This window comes from Syngnathoides biaculeatus, chromosome 19, assembly GCF_019802595.1.
Source record: "Syngnathoides biaculeatus isolate LvHL_M chromosome 19, ASM1980259v1, whole genome shotgun sequence".
NCBI lineage: Eukaryota > Metazoa > Chordata > Actinopteri > Syngnathiformes > Syngnathidae > Syngnathoides > Syngnathoides biaculeatus.
The window spans coordinates 4,443,500-4,466,687 of record NC_084658.1 but is presented as its reverse complement, the minus strand read 5'-3'; the positions used below and the strand labels follow the sequence as shown (position 1 = coordinate 4,466,687).

Sequence of the window (23,188 nt, the reverse complement as noted above, 5' to 3'; positions counted from 1 at the left end):
TTATTGTCAGTCCATATTTTCAAACCTGAAACGAATTCTCCTCATCGACATTTTCAGATCAGTTTAAAAATTGCAAGAATTGGCATTTGTATATGTGACTTGCCCTAAGTGAGGCTTTTCATGAAAAAGAGCAGCTTGTGATCCCTCTTAACTCACCGAGTGAATTGATTAGTTCCCATCACAACAGAGCAGCTGTTTTCATCTTAAAACAGCCGTAGAGTCTCATTTCTGCACCCGGGGTCCATCTACATCCTTGCCTCAACATTTCGAAGCACATCATTTTGCATTTAAAAGCACAAAGATGCAAGCTATAAGGTAAGAAACCCTAAACAGATACTTTTAAATACATAATTATTTAATCTTTAGGTGTACAATTACTTCTCACTGATATGTCTTTAAAAGATTAAAAAAAATTAGGGGGTGCTTTTATTATCAGTAAATACCCATTTTTGGCCAAAGGAAAAGACTCTTTAGCAAGGTGGCACATTGGTTTCGATAAAGGTAACGCAACAATCCCCGGAAAGGTCTCAAGTCAGTTTGTCTCGGGTTACGGATTTAATGTAAAATGTTGTATGCTATTTTATTCATCATCAACAAAGCACATTTCTTAATGTTTCAATTTTCTTAGAAAGCCTGATTAATAGTTTTAGTATGTAAAGATGTACAATCTTCTATTGCCCTATTATAAATTGAAGAATATAGTTTTGTCCATACTTGATGCAGTTTGCACATTTTGGTGAGGTGAGAGAGAGTATTTTAAATTGGACTCTTTACCTCCTAATGTTTGAGAAGCCTGGTAGCACTTTGTGCCTCATTGTACAAAAAGTGATGGGTAATTTCTGTGGGCATTATGAATAGTAGCTTTATATAAACCACTGGTTGTCACGACCCATCAGAACGGAGGTGGGACCCAAATGCAGGAGTCGGGAGATGCAGATGTAAATCGGGGAAAACATTTATTATTCCAAGGTCAGGGATCGGGCAGGCAGTCAGGTGCTGCAGAGATAGTCAGGACGTCGGGCGGAGAGAGCAGGGGTCGGTACACCGGAGAACCATCAGGGCAGGCAGAAGTATCAAAAGGGTCAGGGTTACGGAGTCGGTCGGAGAACAGGCGTAGGTCGGTACACACGGGTTGACGATCAGGGATACGGGAGTGCTGGAACGGGGAATGAGTTGCAGCGATCTGGTGCTGGACCAGTCGTCCCCATGGTCCTATATACACCGGGCCCAATCAGCCAGCATGAAGCGCACACCTCCGCCTCCCAATCAGCGCAAACGCTCGGGCACCTGCACAGCTGGACCGGGAGGACCATGACACTTGTGTTATAGAGAATATAACTGCAAATTTTTTTTCTGACCCCAGTCTTTGTGAAAATGTCTGCTGCGTCTCACTCAACAGGTCTCTGATTATGCCGAAGTGGTCATCTGATGTTTGCCTGAACGGGAAGACTGCTGTCGTAACTGGTGCCAACACAGGAATCGGCAAAGAGACTGCAAAGGATCTGGCTGCCAGAGGCAAGATATCCGTTTTTAGGCCTGAGCGGTATGGCCATCCCAAAAACACATCCCCTGATTTGACTCGTTTCAATGTGCTCGGTCATTGGTGTTCTACCTCCTCATCTCACCTGTCCAGTTGCAAGGGTGATTCTGGCGTGCAGGGACATGGCAAAGGGGGAGCAGGCAGCTCGAGACATCATGAGGGATGTGCCATGCGCCAAAGTCGTTGCTAGGCATTTGGATCTGGCAGACACAAAATCCATCTGCCAGTTTGCCGAGAATATCTACAACAGTGGGTGGTGCACTTGCCCGCATCTTCTAAAAGTGTGAAACACTAGATGTTTATTATTGCTCAAATTTTATTTTCAGCTGAGAAAGCTCTGCACTACCTGATCAACAACGCCGGTGTGGCTATTTGCCCTTACTCCACCACCGTGGACGGCTTTGAGACACAGTTTGGAGTCAATCACTTGGGTATAAAACTGCTATCTCTTATCTCTGTCTAAAATCAAAGGCACTAGGTAATGTAATGTCTTCGTGATCAGAATTTGGCCCGGTTCAGTTGGTGAATTGAGCATCAATTAACTGGCTGATAGGATTGCATGAAAAATATCTTGTGTTCCTTCAAATGTTACCAGAGTTGGTGCATATGGTGGCAAAAGTCTTTGCATGATAATGGACACCATATATTGCATTTTTAAAATAATGCTTAACTGTGCTGAGAATTTCATATGTACTCATGGCTGTGGGGGGGGGGGGGGGAGCAAAACGTGGAGAGTTTTTGTCATGGAAATACACTGCTGCTGTCAATGACTGGCGACAAGAGGCTGTCAAATCTCCAAACTCTACTTTTATCACCTCTCCTTGTATTGTTATAATATAATTACAGCAGGCGGGGCAATCCCCTTCTTCATTCAGTAGTGACCCATTTTATTCCCGGTTCGATAAAGAATTACAGTACAGAATGTCACTCGACAACAACACCGGAGGTCAAAATTTTCCCTTTGCAGTAAATTGGCATATATTATGCATGAGGACTATGAAACCTGAAGGTACTCCTCAAATAAAATTTCCCAAATGTTATTTTAGTTCATGAGTATCACTGAAATTTATGGGCATGAGTGAATTTCTCCAGATTTTTTTTTTTTTTTTTTTGGTGACCCTGCAAAACACACTTATGACTCAAGCTTTATTCTATTCCAATCTGGTTATCAGCCATTTGAATATTAACTATTTAGCTTCAAACAAAACATTTAGTTTTAACATTTATATTGGTGTTTAGTATTTAAATTTAACCTGAAATTTACATTTAAATCTAATGATTAGATTACATATTTTTATTCAACATTTAGTTTTGGCTTTAACCTCTATTTCACATTTACTATTACATATTTCACATTGCTATTAATCAATTAACACTTAATATTTGCCATCTATTTGATCTTTATGATGTTGACAAATGTTACTATTTTTTAAGCAATGTTTGAAACTACATGTAATTAGATTTGAAACACCAGTTTTGCTAACTCTGGAAGAACAACAAAATTCTCTGCATGCATTTTTCCTCCCTTCCTTTCATTCATGATCCTCGTACTGGCGTAAAAAAAAAGCGAGTATTCGTTCTTACTACTTTTCCACCAAATCATCTTCCGATACTTTGGAAAAGTTGTATATGGACAAACAAAATAAAAAAAACATGTCTTTTGTGTGGCACGGTGGTGAAACATGATGTAGACTGTGGTAGTGCATGTGCCACCAAATAATTTATCTTTTGCAGTACTGTATATTCTTTGTATTAGTGTAAGGAGACAGACTGTGATTGGTCAGTGCAGCTATTGTGTTTGCATATGAAAAACATCTTGAATCTTCCAGGTCATTTTTTCCTGACTTTCCTGCTGCTGGACTTGCTCAAGCATTCTGCCCCTTCCCGGGTCATCACCGTTTCCTCGATTGCTCATTTAATGGGCAGAATCCAATTCGATGACCTGGGTGGTGAAAACAACTACTACCCAACGCGGGCCTATGCTCAGAGCAAGTTGGCTAACGTTCTGTTTACCAGGGAGCTGGCCAAGCGGACAGAGGGTATGATGTGTCTTTTTAAGTCTCTCTGTCGCTTAGCCTTATACTCTCCATTGGCCAGATAAAAATGACTGTTTTGCAATGTGAGAGTCTCATGCATTAACCACAAGTGCTTTTGGCAAGGGACTGAGATGGAATCGTGCACGATTGAAGAGGATACAATGTTTGTCTTTGACAAGCATCAGTGTAAATGCACTATTCACTTGAATAAGTCACATTATAAGAGAACTCGTCCAGAATAACAGTGGGAATCAAATGGTTAATACAGTGTAATTGGTCTGGTCTTGAGTTCTCATTGGACACTTGATGTACACAAATGAACGTCCTGCTCTGAATGAAACACTTTGCTTCCAGCATTAGGAGTGATGGCTTACTCAGTGGACCCTGGCGCCGTCAACACCGAGATCACCAGGCACGTTGGGAGGCCGATGGCAGACTTCATCCGAATGTTTTCCTCTCTGCTCAAGACCCCAGAGGAGGGTGCCTACACCACCATCTACTGCGTGGTGACTTCTGAGAGCGAGCTGCTCAACGGGGGGCACTACAAGTGGGTCTGCAGGGCCGGGCCACGTGCTTGGGATCATCTGCACGCATCACACATGGATGCTTGTGTTCTCCTTGCAGGGACTGCGCTTATTCAAAGGGTTGCTGGGCAGGTCGAGACGATGGCACCGCTTTAAAGCTGTGGGCCGTCAGCTGCCAGCTACTGGGCATCCGCTGGAGATGAACACCCAAGGTGACACCTTTGAGATCACGCTGATGTTTCAGTGATAAGAACAAGAATGCCTGTGGTGGAAAATTGAGGAGTGCAAAAGACATCCAATGTGGGTGGACAAAGATTGGCTTTGTAGGTGACTCAAATGATTAAAACATACTACTGATTAACAGTCTGGTGTTTCTTTTGTTTGTTTGTTTTTTCGTGATAGTTTGCACGTTTGGTTGACCTTTTAAATGACAGACCACTATGAAAGAGGGATCCTCACGAGGACTAGCTCTCCATCTGTGATGAAAATAGGTTTTATCTGGGGGAGGAGGACCTCAAGTGACCAGAAACCAGTACTGCAACAGGCTGGTGCAATCCCAGTCACGTGTGTTTAAACTCATTGGAATTCAAACCCCTGACTATTTAGCACGAAATCGCGAATTGGTCTCATTTAAATGGAAAATATGAATTCATCTTTTTTTTTCTTACGCACCCTGGCGTGCTTAGTGGCTGTGGGTGGAGCGTCTGGATCACAATCTGGTACATTATTTGCAAATTTAGAGCTCGGTCCCGATTGGTTTAGCGCTGAATATATTTGCACAAGGTGGGCGGGGCTACCGGGGAGACTCTGATGATGATGAAGATGATGGTGATGATGATGATGACGCAAACTGGGAAGAGACCGATTGTTCATCTCTTCCTTAAGGGTTGCCAACCGGTGTTTGATGAGGTGGGAATTTGTAGCGGCGGAGCAAAAATGAACTGCAGGTAGGACATGTTGACCACAAGGCAAATGCAGATACCAAAAAAAAAAAAAGTGTTAAAATTTGGAAGGTGATGAACGCCGACTGATCCTGGGCTGTGTGCCAAGTCTTGAAAGTGACTGGTTTTGCAAAATGACTCATGCATGATGTAGGCTGCGTTGCTCTGCTTTGAGCTCACTTTCTGCGTGGCAAATAAAGTTAGCTGCGGGAGGTAACCTGACTAAATCATTAGGGGATTTATTTGATTATTGTCAAATAATATAAAAATGCACCCCCCCCATAACCTCTATATTATCCAAACTTATGATACTCTAGTAAAATGTGTTTTTCATCACATTTCCAGCTATAGTTTATACACATATATTATATATATATATATATTTATATATATATATATATATTTATTTTTTTATTTTATTTTTTTTTCTTGTATCATTGGATGTTTTCATTGCTTGTGGATCAGGGCTGTGTGCTGTAACCGGTGGTCATCTGAGGAGAGGCTGGACGGCAAAACGGTCATCATCACAGGAGCAAACACAGGCATAGGCAAGGAAACTGCTAGAGACCTGGCAGCAAGAGGTACTAGAAATTCTATGACTGTATTGTTACTCATACTTGTTCGGTATTCATGATTTGATTTCGCTCAAGTGTTGATTTTGGATGATGTGTTTACCCCATTGGTCGTACATCTTTTTGCTCATTGTGATTAGTATCCGTCCTGTCTTTTGTCTTCCTCAATTTGGAATGTATATCTATATACATAAATCCATCCATTCATTTTCTGAGCCGCTTATCCTCACGAGGGTCGGAGCAGTGCGGGACCCTATCCCAGCTGTCATTGGGCAGGAGGCGGGGTACACCCTGCATGTATATACATATATGTGTGGACCCTCTGAGGGAAGGAGTTTTACACCCCTTGCTATACCATACCTATTGGAACTACTCCAATATTTACTTTGACTGTTTACCTTTACGTCTAGTGTTCATCTACCTTTTTTTTTTTACCTTTTTTTTTTTATCCCTATATTAACTTCTGCCAAACTTTCCACGTGTGACGTTTACATTCCAGTCATGAAACAAGAGCTCCAAAACTTAAGCAGATTTTAATCTTAAAAGCATGACCCTCATGCTCAGACCTCTACCAAATTATCAAGTTTAATCCTTCCCCCTGGATCAACTGGTCTCTTCAACATGTATGCAGTGTTTATTGTTTTGGTCCTTTTGCACCGTAAGAGAATGTGAGGTGATGAGAAATGCAGCTTAACACAAGACCAGTGAGGAAGACAGATGATGCGTCAAAAAGGGGGGACAGAGGGAGCATTGTGAAGGGCTGCTCCCTTAGGAGCCAGACAGTAAACAAAAGAAAGATGGCAGAATGCACCACACACACACACACACACACACACACACACCACACACACACACACACACACACCACACACACACACCACACACACACAGGCACGCACAGACAAAGCAAAGCAAATTCATTCATAGAGAAGAACTCATACGTAAGGTAAGTGAATGTGCTATACATGATTAAAAGCATTTGAAAACAAAGAAAAAAACAGCATAGTATAAACGTTTAAAACAAAGAACAAAATAAAAGTACAACTAAAACATTGCGCAGTGCAAGACATAAAATTTAGAAATACAAATGCTATAAAAAAAACATGAGAAAAAGACATTCAGATGTGAGGCTGTTGGCAGATTTTTTGGTACAGTATAATAGCTACAGGAAATGCTGCTTCACCATATTAGCTTTGGGCTCTGCACTCCACTATTTGACCTGGGTTTGTCGATCTCACAGCCTACTACATTTATATGTCATTCGCATTTCTTTCATCTATCCGGGACCTAAACCATTTAAAAATTTATAGACCAGTGACAGGACTTTAAAATCTATTCTAAAGCTGACTAGAAGATAATGTAAATACTTTAGAATTGGAGTAATATCCTCTGACCTCTTTGTTTTGATCACAAACTGAACTGCAACATTCTGAACGAGCTGCAATTGTGTAATGCTCTTTTTTGGAGATTCCAGTCAGAAGAGCATTACAATAGTCAAGTCTACTTGAAATAAAAGCATGAATAAGCTTCTCCTGGTCTGCTTGACACATGCAAACAAGACTTCACTCTAAGTATGCTCTACAGAAGGTAGAAGGCAGATTTAGTATTTGATTAGATATGACTCTTCAAATTCAGGTTGGTTTATTAATAGCAGATCGAAGCAATTTTTTTGTGTACTGCATTTCATACACAACGTAACTCAATGCACTTTACATGATTAAAAACATGAAAAAATTCTACTCTAAAATGTATGAGAAAAAAGATAGGTGTTTAACCTGAATTTAAAAATATTTGTACTTGGGCCTGACGTCTCTTCTGTTGGCAATGTATTCTAATTGTGTGCAGCATAATAGCTAAATGCTGTTTCACCATGTTTGCTATCGACTCTGCACTCCACTATTTGACCTGAGTCAGTCGATGTCAGAGCTCTATTGGGTTTGCATTCCTTAAGCATTTCCTTCATGTATTCAGGACCTAAACCATTTAGTGCTTTATTGACCAATAGCAGAACTTTAAAATCTATTCTAAAACTGACTGGTAGGCAGTGCAAAGACTTAAGAATTGGAGTTATATGCTCCGACCTTATTGTTCTGGTCAGAACCTGAGCTGCAGCATTCTGGATGAGCTGCAGCTGTTTAATGTTCTTTTTGGGAAGCCCGGTCAGAAGACCATTACAATAGTCAACTCGACTTGAGATAAAAGCATGCATGAGCTTCTCCTGGTCTGCTTGACACATGCTACATTATTGCTAAAAAAAAACAAGTATTTTGTTGTGGTTGAGTTGAAAGAAATTTTGGCTCATCCAATTATTTATCTAGTTTAGACAGTGGCACAACACCTCAATTGAACTATAGTCATCTGGAGACACTGCTAAATATAACTGTGTGTCATCTGCATTGCTATGATAAACAAAACTAAAGTTCTGGAAAATTTGACCCAAGAGTAGCATCTACAGGCTGAACGGGGGGAATCCAAGAACTGACCCTTGAGGGTTAAAAAAAAATGTGCCTATGTGCTACTGTACATCTGAGCATCCTTGTTTTTAATTAATTCCCCCTCTTAAATTGCAACAGGAAAATCACACTAACTCATTATTCTTTGAATATTGAGTCTTTGGTGCATTTAGCACACTAACAGCAGCTCGTTATCTGCTTTATTTTAATGAAGTGAAGTTGGCCTTCCAGGCACTGTGGGAGCAACTGAATTTTCCCTCATGGGAACAGGAGGAGACAAACAAAGACAGTCACTGAGTAATCACTCTCCTCCTCCATAATCGCTGGGTACCGCTATTATGTTTGTGTGCGTGTGTGTGTGTGCAGAGTAAGGTGAACTGTGTATACATTCTGAAAAACAGCTCATTAAAGGGAAGGCACAATCATTTGTGTTCCACATGAATGACAATGAATTGGGTTTTGTGTTGAGTTTAAAACCAATATCAGATATTGAAAAGTATTCCGAGTATAGAATGAAATAAAAATAATGCTTTCGACACTGTTGGAATCCATACAACATTCTTTACTGTCACATAAAACAAATTGCAGGAAGATGCATTATGTGTTCTATATAATTATCCTCATTTTTCTTTCTTTTGTCTTTTTTTAGGTGCCCGCGTCATCATGGCATGCAGAGACCGGGAAAGAGCAGAGGAAGCAAGATCAGAGATTTTGGAAGACACTGGTAATGAGAATGTGGTTGTCAGGAAACTGGATCTCTCTGACTGCAGGTCCATTCGAGCCTTTGCTGAGCTCATCAACAAAGGTAAGTTCTGGTAGTCAAAGGCGCACAGCGGCTGAAATAAGTATTTAACATGGCCCCATTTTGCTCATTCAAATAATTTCCCAGTGTTACTAACTTGAACATTTCTCCAGATCTTAGGAAGAACCCAAATAATCGTACATACAAAAAAAGTAGAACAAATAAACTCCAAAATTAAGTTCTATGGATTGTAATTATGTGAAAAGAAAGGGAGGAAAAATAAGGGGAAAAAGTAATGAACTCGCTAAGTTGTATTTATTTAATAATTTGTACAATGTCATTGCCTTTGTTTGTAATAAGAGCTTCAAATCACATCCTGTATGGAGAAACTAGTTGCATGCATTCCGACTAGTAAATTGCAATATTAGACAGTCTCAGTGTGGGGGTTTTGTGTGTGTTGACCTTGTGGAGACCCTAAAAAAGAATTCCTTTCCTTTCCTTTCCTTTCCTTTCCTTTCCTTTCCTTTCCTTTCCTTTCCTTTCCTTTCCTTTCCTTTCCTTTCCTTTCCTTTCCTTTCCTTTCCTTTCCTTTCCTTTCCTTTCCTTTCCTTTCCTTTCCTTTCCTTTCCTTTCCTTTCCTTTCCTTTCCTTTCCTTCCTGCATTCCTTCCTATTACCTAGTACCTATTTTTGGCCCACCTATTATAAAGCATGCTCTACTATTTTTGAAACATCACACAAAATGATTACTAAAAAGGGAGCTGTTCAAATAAAAACGTGAAAATTTCATCACTAACTCTTCATCATTCTCGGCTTGTGTGTTTACATTTAGAGGAGAAGCAAGTCAATATTTTGATAAACAACGCAGGGATTATGATGTGTCCGTACTCCAAGACGGCAGATGGCTTTGAAATGCAATTTGGAGTCAACCATTTGGGTAAGTCAGCAAATTTGCCAAGAAGTAGACAACGCAAAAGGTGAAGAAAATCTGCATCTACATTTTGGTGAAGGTTGTTATCTAGTTTGGAAAACTATTTTAAGTAAAGTAATGAATGTGAATACATGATGAACGCATGACAACAATGATTATTGTTGTGTTTGTGCACATAAACTAACCATAGATCACATAGAAACATCATGGCACCCCCTCCGGTGGTGTAACAATCTGCTTGGATGGTATTTTTAACCCAAGCTGGTGGAAGCGAGAACAGGCTGTGCTTCACAAGGCAGCCCACACACATGAATATGCAAAGACACACACACCCATCCATCCAATTTCTATATCGGTACCACTTATCCTCACCAGTTTGCGGGTGAGCTGGAGCCATTTCCAGTTGACTTTGGATGAGGCCGACAATTCAGTGGCTTCACTTAACCTTAAGAAGCGAGGTTTTGAAATGTGGGATCACGAAACAGAGTATATAAAACACGTGTTCAAGCAATAAGTTCCCTTGCCTATGTGCAAGTTCCGTTGGAAAAAAAAATGAGATAGGAAATCCATAACAATGTTATAGAGATGAAAATATACGGACCTTGAGGGGTGGCTTCTATTAATATGTGCAAATGTCAATTTTGAAGCCTGATTTTTTTGCCTATATTGGGATGAGCCAGACTCCCAAGTGTGTGAGCATGTCTGTGTGTGTGTGTGTGTGCGTGTGCGTGTGTGTGTGTGTGTGTGTGTGTGTGTGTTTAAGGTTCACCAGCTTTCAGGGACCTAAAAATGTTTTACGTCGAACTGGAAAAATGGCAATTTTGCATCAGCATAATGAGATGTTTCTCACATTTTTGTGAACGCCGGACTTGCATACAATGTTGATGGATAAGGGTTTTTTCAATTCTGCGATCCAGCTTTATATCAAGAAATCCATATTTCGAACTGAATTAACAGGTCACTTCCTGTTGACGTACCTGCTGCTGGACCTGATCAAAGTGTCAGCTCCGGCTCGGGTCATCGTGGTGGCATCGGTGGCTCACAACTGGACGAGCCTTCGGTTGGACGACCTGAATAGTGAGAGCAGCTATGACACTGTGAAGGCCTATGGACAGAGCAAACTGGCCAATGTCCTCTTTGCACGAGCCCTTGCCAAAAAGTTGAAAGGTGAGGGTGTGACAACAGAGTAAGTACATGCAGGACTGGGGAAAATGCTTATTTGAAGGAAATGTGAGTGAATATTGTTCAAAATCTACTTTTTGTTTTTTGTCTTTAATCCTTTAGCCTTGCATCTGTCTCCATTCATTGACATATTGTGTCCATTTTCACAGAAAATATACATTTACACTACAGTAAAATGTATTATCAAGTAAAAATCAAACATACTTGGTAATGCGTTTGACTTTGTTGCGCATGTTGCAGAAACAGGGGTCAGCGTGTTCTCTCTACACCCGGGGGTGGTGCAATCGGACCTGTGGAGGCACCAGCACCCTTGTATCCAAGTGGCTGTGAAGATCTTCAGAATCTTCACCAAGACAACCGTGGAGGGAGCTCAGACCACCATCTACTGCGCTGTGCAGCCTGGTCTGGAGGGCCAGAGCGGAGGCTACTTTAGGTACATTTCAACCAACCGACAGTGGCTGGCACCTCCAGACAGACAAGGTGTTCACTGTTTCAGTATCAGATCTGATTCAGAGTAATGGCAATTTCCATGTGATTTCAGCGACTGCGCCCCAGCAAGGTGCTCCAGAAGTGCCTCAGATGATGTTTTGGCCCAGGAGCTGTGGGAGAGCAGCTGTGGCATGCTTGGCATTACCTGGCCGTGAATACATAGTGGCTGCATTATAATGATAGGAAGAACTTTGGATCATTTTCAGTGTGAATTCATAAAGCAGTATTTTGTTAGTGGGATTAATCTACCGGTACTGTAAGGATTAGCACCAATTCATTTTATAAAGGATAAGATCTTTATCTTTATTTGGTGACCTTTTTTTAAATACCCCAATTAGCCTGATGTAAACTGCAACACACACACTTACAAAATGTATCACTGCTTTGCGCATTTACTGGGGTGAACAATGGATGGAGGGAAAAAAAAAGTTCTAATCTAAATCACATGAAAGCTCGTTAAACACCTGTGGAATGTTGGTACTGGCGAAATGAGCTTTCATAGGCATGGACCAGAAATGATTTAAAACGGACTAATTTAGGATAACAATTACAGTAGAGGATGGATGGACAAACAAACAAACAAATAAAAAAATAATAATGTGGTGCCACGGTGGATCAACTGGAAAGCGTTGGCGTCACAGTTTTGAGGTCCTGGGTTCAATCCCAGGCCCGCCTGTGTGGGTTTTACATGTTCTCCCCGTGCCTGCGTGGGTTTCCTCCGGGCACTCCAGTTTCCTCCCACATCCCAAAAACATGCAACATTAATTGGACACTCTAAATTACCCCGAGGTGTGATTGTGAGTGTTGCTGTTTGTCTCAATGTGCCCTGCGATTGGCTGGCAACCAGTTCAGGATGTACCCTGCCTCGTGCCAGGTGACAGCTGGGATAGGCTCCAGCGCTCCTGCGACCATCGTGAAGATAAGTGGGGCAGAAATGGATGGATGGATGGATGGATGTACAAAATAAACAAAATGGGCAAAACAGTGAAAGCAACCCAAAATCTCTGTAAGGCTACTATCATCACATATTTGGTTAATTTAAAAAGAAAAGAACGCTCAAAATAAAATGAATTTATTCACATGCATACGTGCCTTTATTGAGACCAAGCAAACTCAAACTCGTGTTCGTAGAAACGTCTCCCAGTCGCTAGATGTCAGTTTGAACAAAAGTCACACTATTATGTCAAAGCGAGAAAGAAATGTTGCGCATGCGCGTGTAAAGTCTACGTCAGCCTTCGAGCATCTCAATAGGGCTACGTGGCTTCGAGGCTCTTCTCCAAAAACAGGATCGCGGACTAGGTAAGTATTATAACACTAATATCCTTATAATCCTATGGAGGTGAAAGCAAATAAATTTAGTTTATGTGAGAAATGTATTTCTATTTCTTTTTATCTCACCTCAATATTATAGATTCTCTTCAACGTGCCACACAAGCAAATACTTGGTAATTAGCCCAACTCAATAGGATTTCTCTTATAAAGTTTGCGATGGATTTAACTGATGTGTAAATGTATTCCTTTTAATTGTCAGGATTAAGTCAAAGTCTGCAATCAATAGCGGCGAGTTAGCTTGTAGCTAATAGGACGGTTTCTTGTGATGCTCTTTATCTTCAGGTAGCATGGACCAGGTAATGCAGTTTGTTGAGCCCAGTCGGCAGTTCGTCAAAGACTCCATAAGGCTGGTAAAGAGATGCACAAAACCCGACAGAAAAGGTATGTACAGTGTTTCCAATATCGTCCGACCCAATCGGGTTTCCCCGCTGGATTTAATTGTAAATATTTCTGCTCACCTACCCAGAATTCCAGAAAATTGCAATGGCCACAGCGATTGGGTTCGCCATCATGGGTTTTATTGGATTCTTTGTTAAACTGATCCACATCCCCATCAACAACATCATTGTGTAAGTCACTGCCACAAATCAGTTTTTAAGGAGTTCCACTTTTGTCATGGTTACGTCTCATCTAATGGCCTCAGAAAATCTGTAAAATTCTACACCAGCTATAAAATGATTTTGTTTGGCCTGAAAAAATGAGACATTACTGACTTTTATACAATGTAACAAAACGTAAACAAATTGTAAATAAAGGAAGTACTGTAGATGTAGTTAAATCTGGTGATAGTGTGAATCATAGTGATTACTAACCTTTATTAATGCAAAGCACATATCTATACATCCATTTTCTGAACTGCATATCCTCATGAGGGTTGTGAGAGTGCAGGAGCCTATCCCAGCTATCATTTGGCAGGAGGCAAGGTACACCCTGAACTCGTTTTCTGAGAATCACACCAAGAGGCAATTTAGAGTCCCCATTTGTGCATGTTTTTTTGGGATGTGGGAGTTTCTGGAGAAAACCCACACAGGTACGGGGAGAACATGCAAAGCACACATGCCGGGATACGAACCCCGGTCCTCAGAACTGTGAGGTCGACGCGCTAACCAGTTGTTCACCGTGCTGCCCCAATGCACATATATCTGAAAAAAATCTCAAAGGGAGGGACACCACCAAATGGATACAAGTTATGTACCTTCTGCCATCCAGTAGGAGGGCATGTAATTGTACAGCCTCTCATTGCTGACATTGAAAAACAAAATTGCGATATTCATATGAAATCAATTTTCGACCAATAAAGAGAACTAATGATTTCCTGTGCACAATTGTGGCAATGGTAGGGAGTCACTGTGCTACATGCTGTCTTCACAAACTAAATGTACCCAACATGACAGAAATTCCTCTGTTTGCAATCTGTTTACCATTAATTTCTCATATGGTATAAACACGAGTAATGCTTAATTTCCAAGCTAAGACTAAATAAAAATTAGCTGGAGTTGTCAAATCCAGCTGCACGTGCAAAGCATAACATTGTTCTCATTTTGTCTTGCAGCGGCGGTTAAACTCCCTTAACATTCAGGACCAGAAGATGGCCGTACAAGGTTGTAATTGGTGGGATTGAAGAGATGACATTTTTTACATTCTGTTGGCATTTCTCTTTCACTGTGTAAATAAAACATGCAATGGGAACCCATTGGATTAGTCATTTTTTTTTTTTTTTTAATTCCCACAATGTATGTGCTCTTCTGAATTTTTTTAAGGTGCATTTACATTATTTTGCCTTTGGTGTAGTTTGTTTAGGGAATTACTTTAAAACAGTTTGAAGTGAAGCACTAAAGAACAAATCGCAAAGCTTCTGAGGATATTGTGTTACATTAATAACATTTGTTCAGGAAGCACACTGGAGTGGTTAGCACATCAGCATCGCAGTTGTGAGGTTTTTGGGTCTAAATCTCAGCTCGGGCTCCCTTGTCTGAAGTTTGCATTTTCTTCTTGTTTGTGCGGGTTTTCTCACCTTCCCCTGCGACCAAATGAGGACAGGTGGTGTCGAATAGATGATGGAAGCTGAGGTAATTCCTTGCTTCCATTGACTGATATGAGGGTAAAAGTAAAACATCAAAAAAGAGGTTTCCACGAGGTTGGTCGGCTCATGATTAACACAACAAAGAAAAGCCAGCTATTTTAATTTCACTAGGAAAATATCTCATTTAAAAAAAAATATAGGCATAAAATCAAGGTATTGTTATTGTTTGCAAACAGTGCGGTCCTGTTATTAGCTACCAATCAGTCATGGCTCCACCCGCCAGCTGGGACAGACTTCAGTTCATTGGTGATTCCAATGAGGACAAGTGCTATAGAAAATAGAAAATGTTCATCAGAGTCCTCGAAGGATCCCCATGCTCCAAAGCAAAGGCTGATCTGTGGTGACTGTTACACACTTCCTCGGTTGCCCGGGGGAAGTTGACTCATAGGTGTTGGAGGTGCTCACCAGCTTCCCGAACTGCAGAACCTGGTTATCTGGACGACAGAGACAACAGACATAGGAACAAGTTCATGCAGCTTCAAATAAGACATGCATGCAATATACTTTATCATTGTTGGGAATAAACTAAACAACATGAATGAGGCCATTATAAAGTGACCAGTACAGTAATGCGAAGACAGTCTGACCAAAGTAGAATGAATGTACAGTGCTGTGAAAAAGTATTGGGCCGCTTGTCAAATTCTTATATTTTTGCATACTTTCCCCATTTTTAATCTTTAAGATCATCAAACAAATGTAAGTAGACAAATAATAACCCAAGACAAAAAAACAAAAACAAAAAACTATTCAGTCAACCTGGCCCAGTGTGGAAAAAGTACGCTTGAGGTTATAAACTAATAGGTCAACATTCTCTTTTAGGATTTTCTGTGAAAGAGCAAAATTCAGTTTCATCAATAGCAGTAAAGTTGTCCAGGTCCTGAAGGAGTCAAACAGCCAAAGACCATAACAATACCACAACCGTGTTTGACTGTTGGTACAAGTTTCTCTCTCTTTTTTTTTTTTTAAATGCTGTGCTACAATTACGTTAGCCGTAATAAGACACACACGTTCCAAAAAGTTCAACTTTCATCTCATCCCATTAAATGTCAGCAGGTAAAACAAACCCATCTACCATTTGCCATTAATACAACAGAATATATTTCCTTCACTTCCTCCAATTAGATTTTGTGCAATCCGGTATGCGTACAGCCTTTTTCCTCATTTGGCAAACATGGTAAAAGAACTTCCTCCTCGCTCGAGTGGATGGGAAAGTGGATTGTTTCAAAAGTATCTGGAGGAACTTTAATTGTCAACAATGTCGTTTTTTAAACACAAGATGTCACTAAAGAACCACCAAAAATAACAAAAGACAGGTTTCAGCTTTCTTTGTGTTTCCACGACTCTTACTTTGTGTAAATGAATTAGATATATTTAAACTTTTGTCCAAAGACACCAGGTATAAACAAAATAAAATTTTGAGCTTTAACGGCTTTAAACTATCACGATATCAATCCAAGGTATGCACATGCACATTCCATTCTATTCTATTCGTGACATTCTACATATGGCGGTTTAAAAAGGCTCAGATTTTTATTATAGTAATTGTAAGTAATATACATATAAGATGAATAAGTACATGTATAATAATATTATTACTTAACATTGCTATAAAAACTACATGGTGCTGTGGTGGCTCTGAAAGGGGGGGTGGGGGGAACGCCGGTCTGACCTGGCAGGCCCAAACATATTGTGAGGGTCGGCTGGAAACGTTCGACAGAACCCCATGTCAGAAGGAGTCTCTGGCAGTACCTCACTCACGTTTTGGGAAAGACGGAAGATGCTTAGTCCTAGGGGACTATGTTCTGCACCTCCATTGCTGAGGCAGCCCACTGGAGCTGTGGCCGTCATGTCATGTCATGGCGGTAACCCCCAAAGTTGATGGTGGATACCAGGGGTGAGTGATGCCATCGAGCTGAATAACAAGTCATGTTGGGCCTTTTTGGCTTGTGAGAGACCTGGGGCAGCTCATGGGTACCATCTGGCCAAGTGGAATGCCACTTTGGTGGTCACTGAGTCAAAAACCTGGGGAGAGGCCTCCCCGGTAGCATCTATTCAGGGGTGCTGGAGAGGAGGATCCGTCCGGAAGTAAAATCTCATATTCAGGAGCATTGTGGTTTTTCTCTGAGGCGTGGAACAGTGGACCAGCTCCACTCTCTCGGCAGGGTCCTTGATGGCGCATGGGAGTTTGTTCAACCAGTCTACATAGGTTATGTGGACTTGACTGTGTTCCACGGGAAGTGTTGTGGAGGGTGCTTCGGGAGTATGGAGTACTGAACCCGCTGATAAGGGACGAGTGTGAAGTGGTTGGGATGAAAATCTGCAACTCCAATTCTGAAACCACGGTGCTTTGTCGGATAAGGATACAGTGCCCTCTCCATGTTGGGGATGAGATCCTTCCCCAAGTGGAGGAGTTCAAATATGTTAGGGTCTTGTTCACAAGTAACGGAAGAATGTAATCAGGAGATTTAGAGGTGGACGGTGCAGCGTCTGAGTCGTTGTGGAGATGAAGGAGCTAAATTAAAAGCTGAAGCTCTCAATTTACTGATCGATCGAAGTTCCTATCCTCACCTATGGTCATGAGTTGTGGGTCATGACCGTAAGAACCAGATCCTGGATATAACCGGCTGAAATGAGCTCCTCTGCAGGCTGTCCGAGCTCACCCTTAGGGATAGGATGAGTAGCTCAGTCATCTGAGCGGGTCTCAGTGCAAAACGGCTGCTCCTCCACATTGAGAAGAGCCAGATGACAGGGCTCGGGCATCTGATGTGTATGCCTCCTGGATGCCTACATGGTGAGGTGTTCTGGTCACGTTCCACCGGGAGGGAACCCCGGGAATGTCTCAGAACACACTGGAAATACCATTCATCCTGACTGGCCTGGGAACATCTTGGGATCCCCCCGGAAGAGATGGATGAAGTAGCTGAGGAGAGGCAAGCTTCTCTGGTGAAGGTAGTGACCCAGTGACTTCACATTGGATAAGGGGAAGTCAATGGACGGATGGATGGAAGAATACAGTTGTCGACTCGGTGAACAGTTTAGGGTTTGCCCCGGGTCTCGCCCATGTCGGTGGGATAAGGTCCAGCATGCCCTCGACCTTGTTGAGGATAATTGGTATGGTAAATAAATGAATGAATGAATTGTACAGAGACTTAAGGAACAACCTATATATTCATCATCCATCCATCCATCCATCCATTTTCTGAGCTGCTTATCCTCACAAGGGTCACGGAAGTGCCAGACCCTATCCCAGTTGTCATCAGACTGGAGGTAGGGTATACCCTTAACTGGTTGCCAGCCAATTGCAGTATATTCATCAATAATAGTAGAATTGTAGAATGGAAAATGATGAATGATTAAGGCAGAAGTGACAGGTCTGTCCAAGAAAGACCTCAGATTGTCAAAATAGAAACCTCAGAAACAATACTTACCTGACGACAAGGAAGGACCACGTCACAACTTTATGGTTACATTTTCTAATTCAAAATATTTTGTTGAAAATAACAGGGACTCTGCTTCAACATCTCAATAAAGAGTGAAATTTACATGTCACCATTCCATTTAATATTACATCTGTTCACACATCCTTAGACATGAGCAAGTTGAGCAGAAAAGCGCTTTGAGAGTGGATGACTGTGTCTAATAGAACAAGGGCAAAGCTCGGGAGGCAGATGTAAGACAATCACTTTCATTTACTTTTTTTTATCACAGGGGAGTGCTCTTGCGTGTTCTCACTGTCTGTAGCAAATTAGATGTCAAATAAATCATGCGTTCATAAGTTTTGATCTGACAGTTTTGTTATTGAGTCAATTTAAATGTTGGGATGAGATGGTGTTTAGGTTTACTGGTCCAGATGATTCAAAGCTGTACCGCTATACCAGCGGTGGGCCATGCATTAGGTACCCGGACCTTCTTAATTTATCCACTTCAGGATCCTACTACTGTCATGTCGGAAATGCAAAGTCTAGCTTATGTGGAAAAGACTTGTCTTGAAAATGTATTTTTATGTCCAAGACCAAGTTTAGTTCTTCTTCTCTGACAGTCACTGTTGGGCATAAAAAAACAAAAATCTATTCATGTGAGCAGATTGCTACACGTACTGTATGTTTTGCAATGCAAACTTGGCTGTAAAAGGTGTGTTCTGACCATATAAATTTTCTGGGCCGCGTATCCTCACGAGGATCGCGAGAGTGCTGGAGCTTATCCCAGCTCTCATCGGGCGGGACTGAACTGGTTGCCACTCAATCGCAGGGCACATAAAGATAGACAACATTCGCACTCACAATCACACCTGTGGGTAAATTAGAGTGTCCACTTAATGTTGCATGTTTTGGGATGTGGGAGGAAACCGGAGTGCCTGGAGAAAACCCACAAAGGCATGGGGAGAACGTGCAAACTCCACTCAGGCGGGGCCAGGATTTGAACCCCGGTTCTCAAAACTGTGAGGCGAATGCTCTACAGCTGCTTCACTGTGCTGCCCAATCAGATCAGAGAAAGAAAAAAAGCTAATATTAGGGAAGGCCAGGCAACTGGTCTTGTGACATAAATTTGTAATTTTATCATACAACAATTGTCATATTACCAAGACTGAGCTGTGAGAGGGGTAATGATCTCACAGGGCATCCAGACTGCTGGGAAATACTGTACAAAGAAAAGAGTGGTAGTAAAAGTTACTATTATCTTATTTGTTAAGTGGAATAAGTTGCCAACAGAGGTGAGGTCACGGTATGCGTGAATGTTTTTAAATCCAGGTTAAAAACTTTTTTTTTTCTCATGCTTTTAGAGAAAATTTCCACTTTTTGATCAGATTACTTGCAATGTATGGGGTTTTAATTGTCTTTTTTTATATTTTGTCATTTTTTTTGTTTTTATCCCGTTTAAAATTTTTTACCTCTTTGTTTTCAAATGCCTTTAATCACGTAAAGCACATTGAGTTACCTCGTGTATGAAATGGGCTATACAAATAAATTTGCTTTGCTTTGCTTATTTTGTTGTCCTTTTTTTTTTCTTGTGGCCAATGATTTGGGAGACTTGAAACCAGTTGCTCTATTTGTGCCCGGGAACAGCAAGTGTTTCACATCTCTTCTTAATTTCCCCATCACAACCATAAAGTTCATGGCTCATTCTAACTTGGTGTTGACCATCCCAAAATGGATTTGCAATCATAAATATAGATTAATATTTCACAGGCTTCAAGTACCTTTGTCTCATACTGTGAACCTTAGCACTTATTCCATAGTTCTCAACTTGACTGACCAGACTGGGTAGTAATTTTAGGTTTGCTTTTTTTTTCTGGTAAGATGTAGTTTTCTGCAAAATTTTTGCCCGCGCACATATTGGTCGAAAAAGTTTTCTGTAATATATTTAAACATACACACTGGAGTTAGGACTCATCTTGAGAACGTTATGCAAACCAATCATATAAGAGGACTTTGCATAAGCAGAGCACTATTAATCAAAACCAATGCTTGACAATTTCTCATTCCACGAGTTGCATTAAAGTACACAAGTTGATAATGATTCACATGGATACTTAAATGCAAAGGAAAAAGAACAGAAGAGAACAAAGGCAGAAAAGAATGAAGACAATCGCTTGTCCACAGGCGTCTGCACACACACATCACAGGCGTTTGCACACATCAAACGGGCTTAAAAACTGCCTCTTCTGCTTCAAAGGATAGAAAACAAGCCTTGTATCAGAGCAGACTGATGCAAAACAAGGGGAAAAAAGCTACTTGGGAAGTTGCTTAATGATTGAGTGAGCAGAGGCTGAACCACAAAGTGTAGGAGGAGAAATATTAAACAAGTGGTGTTGGGGGGGGGCACGGTTCTGGAGACCTGGGTTCAATCTCGGCCCGATCTGTGTGGAGTTTGCATGTTCTCCCCGTGCCTGGGTGTGTTTTCTCTGGCCATTACATGAAGAGCTTATGTATCACCCCACTTATATTCTCATTCTATAGAATTCTGTAATTCACTTAGTCTGTCCCACCAAATTCCACTTGTATAGCCATGTTCACAATCCTTGTCTTGCATGCTTGTTCTCCTGTCCTATCTTACCCTGTTCTTTCGTCACTTTAATGTTTGTTTGCTGTAGCTATGGAATGATTTCCTTTTCGCTTTCTGTTTACAGTTAGTGCTCTGTTCTTTTTTTTCTCTCATCCCCGTAGAAATTTTGTTCTGTTTGACTAATCGACTGATCTTCAATAAATTTAAATTACAATACAAAAAAAAAAAAAAATCACAGGGGAAGCGCAAAAACTCCACTGTGACACAGTAAAAATGTTCCAATATAAAGGGGATGCAGATTCTACATTCTGCTTGATCTAACAACTGAACAGGATGCAAAAAAAGAAAAAAAGAAGTTGTTCTGAGGTCCTTTGTAGCCTCCTGGATGAGTGATGGATCTTTTCCTTGGGGTAATCTTTGTAGACCGGCCACTCCTGGAGAGGTTCACCTCTGTTCCACATTATCTATCTATTATCACTAGAGTCATAAACTTTTACACATGGCTTTTTAAACCCTTTCAAGATTGATGTCGATTACTTTATTTCTCAACTGTTGGGTAATTGCTTTGGATTGTGTCATTTTGTTGCAGCTTTTTTTAGATCTCTTGTCTGACTTGATTTTGTCAGAACAGATTCTGTTTAAGTGATTTTTTTGAACGAACAGATTTGGAGGTAATCAGGTTCGGGTGTGATCAGTAAATATTAACCAACAATTGTAATTTATGACTATTTGTGGTTTAACAAGGGGGCTATTTACATTTTCACACAGGGCAGGTAACCTTGAATACCGTAATTTCCGGCCGATAAGCTGCAACTTTTTTCACCCGCTTTCAACCCTTTGGTTGATGCGTTGATGCGGCTAATTTATGCACTTTTTCGAATGGACGCTAGGGGGCACTCGAGCGGAAAAGGTAAGAGTGAGACCAGTGGGATATGGGATATATGTGCCGAGGAGGTGACTTTTACTGGTATGTTTTTTTTTTTTTTAATCGGCCCTGTCAGTGCTGTGCGACCGAGTTGCTACTGTGTAGCTGCCGCAGTTGTTTTTTTTTTTTTACCCTTATGTTTTTTTTTTTTTAAACCAGTCATGTTCGTGCTACCGAGTTGTTGCAATGTAAAGCTTATAATCAGGTGCGCTCTGTAGGCCGGAAATTACGGTATTTTATTTTCCTTGATGAATGAAATCAACACTTAAAAAGGCTTTTTAAGTTCAGTTGCGTTATATTTGTCTACCATTTACATTTGTATGAGGATCAAAGTGGGGAAACTATGTGAAAAAATATTAACAATACAAAAAGGGGGGCAATACATTTTCACATGGTTTAAAAAAAAAAAAAAAAACACCCATACCTAGACACAAACATAGTCTGCTCATAAATTCTGGGCAAAATCTTTACAGAGGGCACATGGCTTTCAAATTGCTTCATTAGTAATCCCCTCATCAAAGCTGATAATGATCAATAGCAGCCCCCGCTGCAGAGGGGGCTGAGAATGAGCGTCACACCCTCCAGTGATAACAATGGGGATGTTTGCTGCCTGTAATTGCATTTCCAGCATGCCACAGCTGAAAGGGCCCATCAACTATACAGAGAAGGTGTATATTTGCACAACAAATTACCCAGAGGAGAGGAATGTAAAATGTCACGAAAAAGCAGACAAGGGAATCTGTTTTTTTTCTGAGAAGACGGAGGGACTAGTTCTGTTTTATTTTTGCATTTTAGGAACATGTTTTACTTGATAACATGGGAGTTACTGTTCGGTAATCTAATACAACCTCTGTCTGTAAGTAAGAAGAGGACTCTTGTCTACATAAGAGAAACCACAATCAATTAGTGCTTTCTGATTTTCATTCATTTAACCAGTCACCAGAGTTCACTCACAATTAATATTCACAATCACAATCAATAACAAAATTTGACTAGTATCCCCCTAAAGGTAGGCCCAAAAAATGTCAGAAAATGTGCAGGTTGAATGTTTTGTCTCAGCAACTAAAACAGATCGAGAATTCGATTTTTTAAAAATGCTTCTCGAGGTGCACAGAAACTCGTCTGAAGTTTGCAAAGTGTGAGGCCTGGTTTACTTCTGCCTCAGCAATCCTTCTTGAAGTCATGTGATATTTCCATTATGAAAAGAAATATTCATCCCTCTGAACTCCTAAATGAATATATGCTAAGCTCACATTTGTATGCAGTTTCCAGATGGTGTGGAAGCAAACGTTTATGTAAATGCATTGCCTCACGTTTTTCAAACATGTCCAATCACATTGAATGAGGACACAAATATGGTTTGTATTTTCTTTTCCAAGGAGCAACGCTCAGGAAGTTTGGGTGGGCCCTGCGCAATACATTCTAAACATCGTCCT

General features: G+C 40.9%; 4 protein-coding genes across 14 annotated transcripts in view; 3 read left to right on the top strand and 1 right to left on the bottom strand.

The window, feature by feature from the left end:
- Positions 1–301: 301 nt before the first annotated feature.
- si:dkey-73n8.3 (uncharacterized protein LOC100150965 homolog) lies at positions 302–4,382 on the top strand. The gene is made up of 7 exons (XM_061805293.1): positions 302–315; positions 1,400–1,515; positions 1,634–1,789; positions 1,867–1,971; positions 3,370–3,579; positions 3,931–4,123; positions 4,201–4,382. Exons 1-7 carry the CDS (start codon positions 302–304, stop codon positions 4,301–4,303), a joined length of 897 nt encoding a protein of 298 aa, XP_061661277.1. The 3' UTR covers positions 4,304–4,382.
- A 523-nt stretch (positions 4,383–4,905) lies between these two features.
- On the top strand, positions 4,906–12,436 carry zgc:112332 (uncharacterized protein LOC553712 homolog). The gene is made up of 7 exons (XM_061805159.1): positions 4,906–5,047; positions 5,507–5,622; positions 8,716–8,871; positions 9,640–9,744; positions 10,696–10,905; positions 11,161–11,353; positions 11,462–12,436. The coding sequence occupies exons 1-7, from the start codon at positions 4,911–4,913 to the stop codon at positions 11,562–11,564; spliced, it is 1,020 nt and encodes a 339-aa protein (XP_061661143.1). The 5' UTR covers positions 4,906–4,910; the 3' UTR covers positions 11,565–12,436.
- A 137-nt stretch (positions 12,437–12,573) lies between these two features.
- On the top strand, positions 12,574–14,430 carry sec61g (SEC61 translocon subunit gamma). Of its 2 annotated transcripts, XM_061805172.1 has the most exons (5): positions 12,606–12,708; positions 12,821–12,854; positions 13,024–13,122; positions 13,208–13,310; positions 14,294–14,430. In XM_061805172.1, the coding sequence occupies exons 3-5, from the start codon at positions 13,029–13,031 to the stop codon at positions 14,301–14,303; spliced, it is 207 nt and encodes a 68-aa protein (XP_061661156.1). In that variant the 5' UTR covers positions 12,606–12,708; positions 12,821–12,854; positions 13,024–13,028; the 3' UTR covers positions 14,304–14,430. The 2 variants fall into 2 exon arrangements, with proteins under 2 accessions (XP_061661155.1, XP_061661156.1); XM_061805171.1 differs by lacking the exon at positions 12,821–12,854 and having other exon boundaries at positions 12,574–12,708.
- A 137-nt stretch (positions 14,431–14,567) lies between these two features.
- tpk1 (thiamin pyrophosphokinase 1) overlaps positions 14,568–23,188 on the bottom strand; it is a 108,420-nt gene continuing 99,799 nt past the window's right edge. For 8 of the 10 annotated variants that reach the window (XM_061805160.1, XM_061805169.1, XM_061805166.1 and 5 more), the window contains one exon: positions 14,568–15,258. In XM_061805160.1, coding sequence (XP_061661144.1) covers positions 15,116–15,258 — 143 coding nt within the window. In that variant the 3' untranslated portion in view covers positions 14,568–15,115. The remainder of the gene's footprint in view (positions 15,259–23,188) is intronic. The other 2 variants (XM_061805162.1, XM_061805170.1) reach the window with 1 other exon arrangement.

Coding starts and splice junctions, on each gene's coding strand:
- si:dkey-73n8.3 (XM_061805293.1), top strand. Junction 3,580..3,930: donor GCTGGCCAAGCGGACAGAGG/GTATGATGTGTC, acceptor CTTTGCTTCCAG/CATTAGGAGTGATGGCTTAC. Junction 4,124..4,200: donor CTCAACGGGGGGCACTACAA/GTGGGTCTGCAG, acceptor TTCTCCTTGCAG/GGACTGCGCTTATTCAAAGG.
- zgc:112332 (XM_061805159.1), top strand. CDS start 4,911: ATGATGATGAAGATGATGGTGATGATGATGATGACGCAAACTGGGAAG. Junction 8,872..9,639: donor TGCTGAGCTCATCAACAAAG/GTAAGTTCTGGT, acceptor GTTTACATTTAG/AGGAGAAGCAAGTCAATATT. Junction 9,745..10,695: donor ATTTGGAGTCAACCATTTGG/GTAAGTCAGCAA, acceptor CTGAATTAACAG/GTCACTTCCTGTTGACGTAC.
- sec61g (XM_061805171.1), top strand. CDS start 13,029: ATGGACCAGGTAATGCAGTTTGTTGAGCCCAGTCGGCAGTTCGTCAAA. Junction 13,123..13,207: donor CACAAAACCCGACAGAAAAG/GTATGTACAGTG, acceptor TCACCTACCCAG/AATTCCAGAAAATTGCAATG.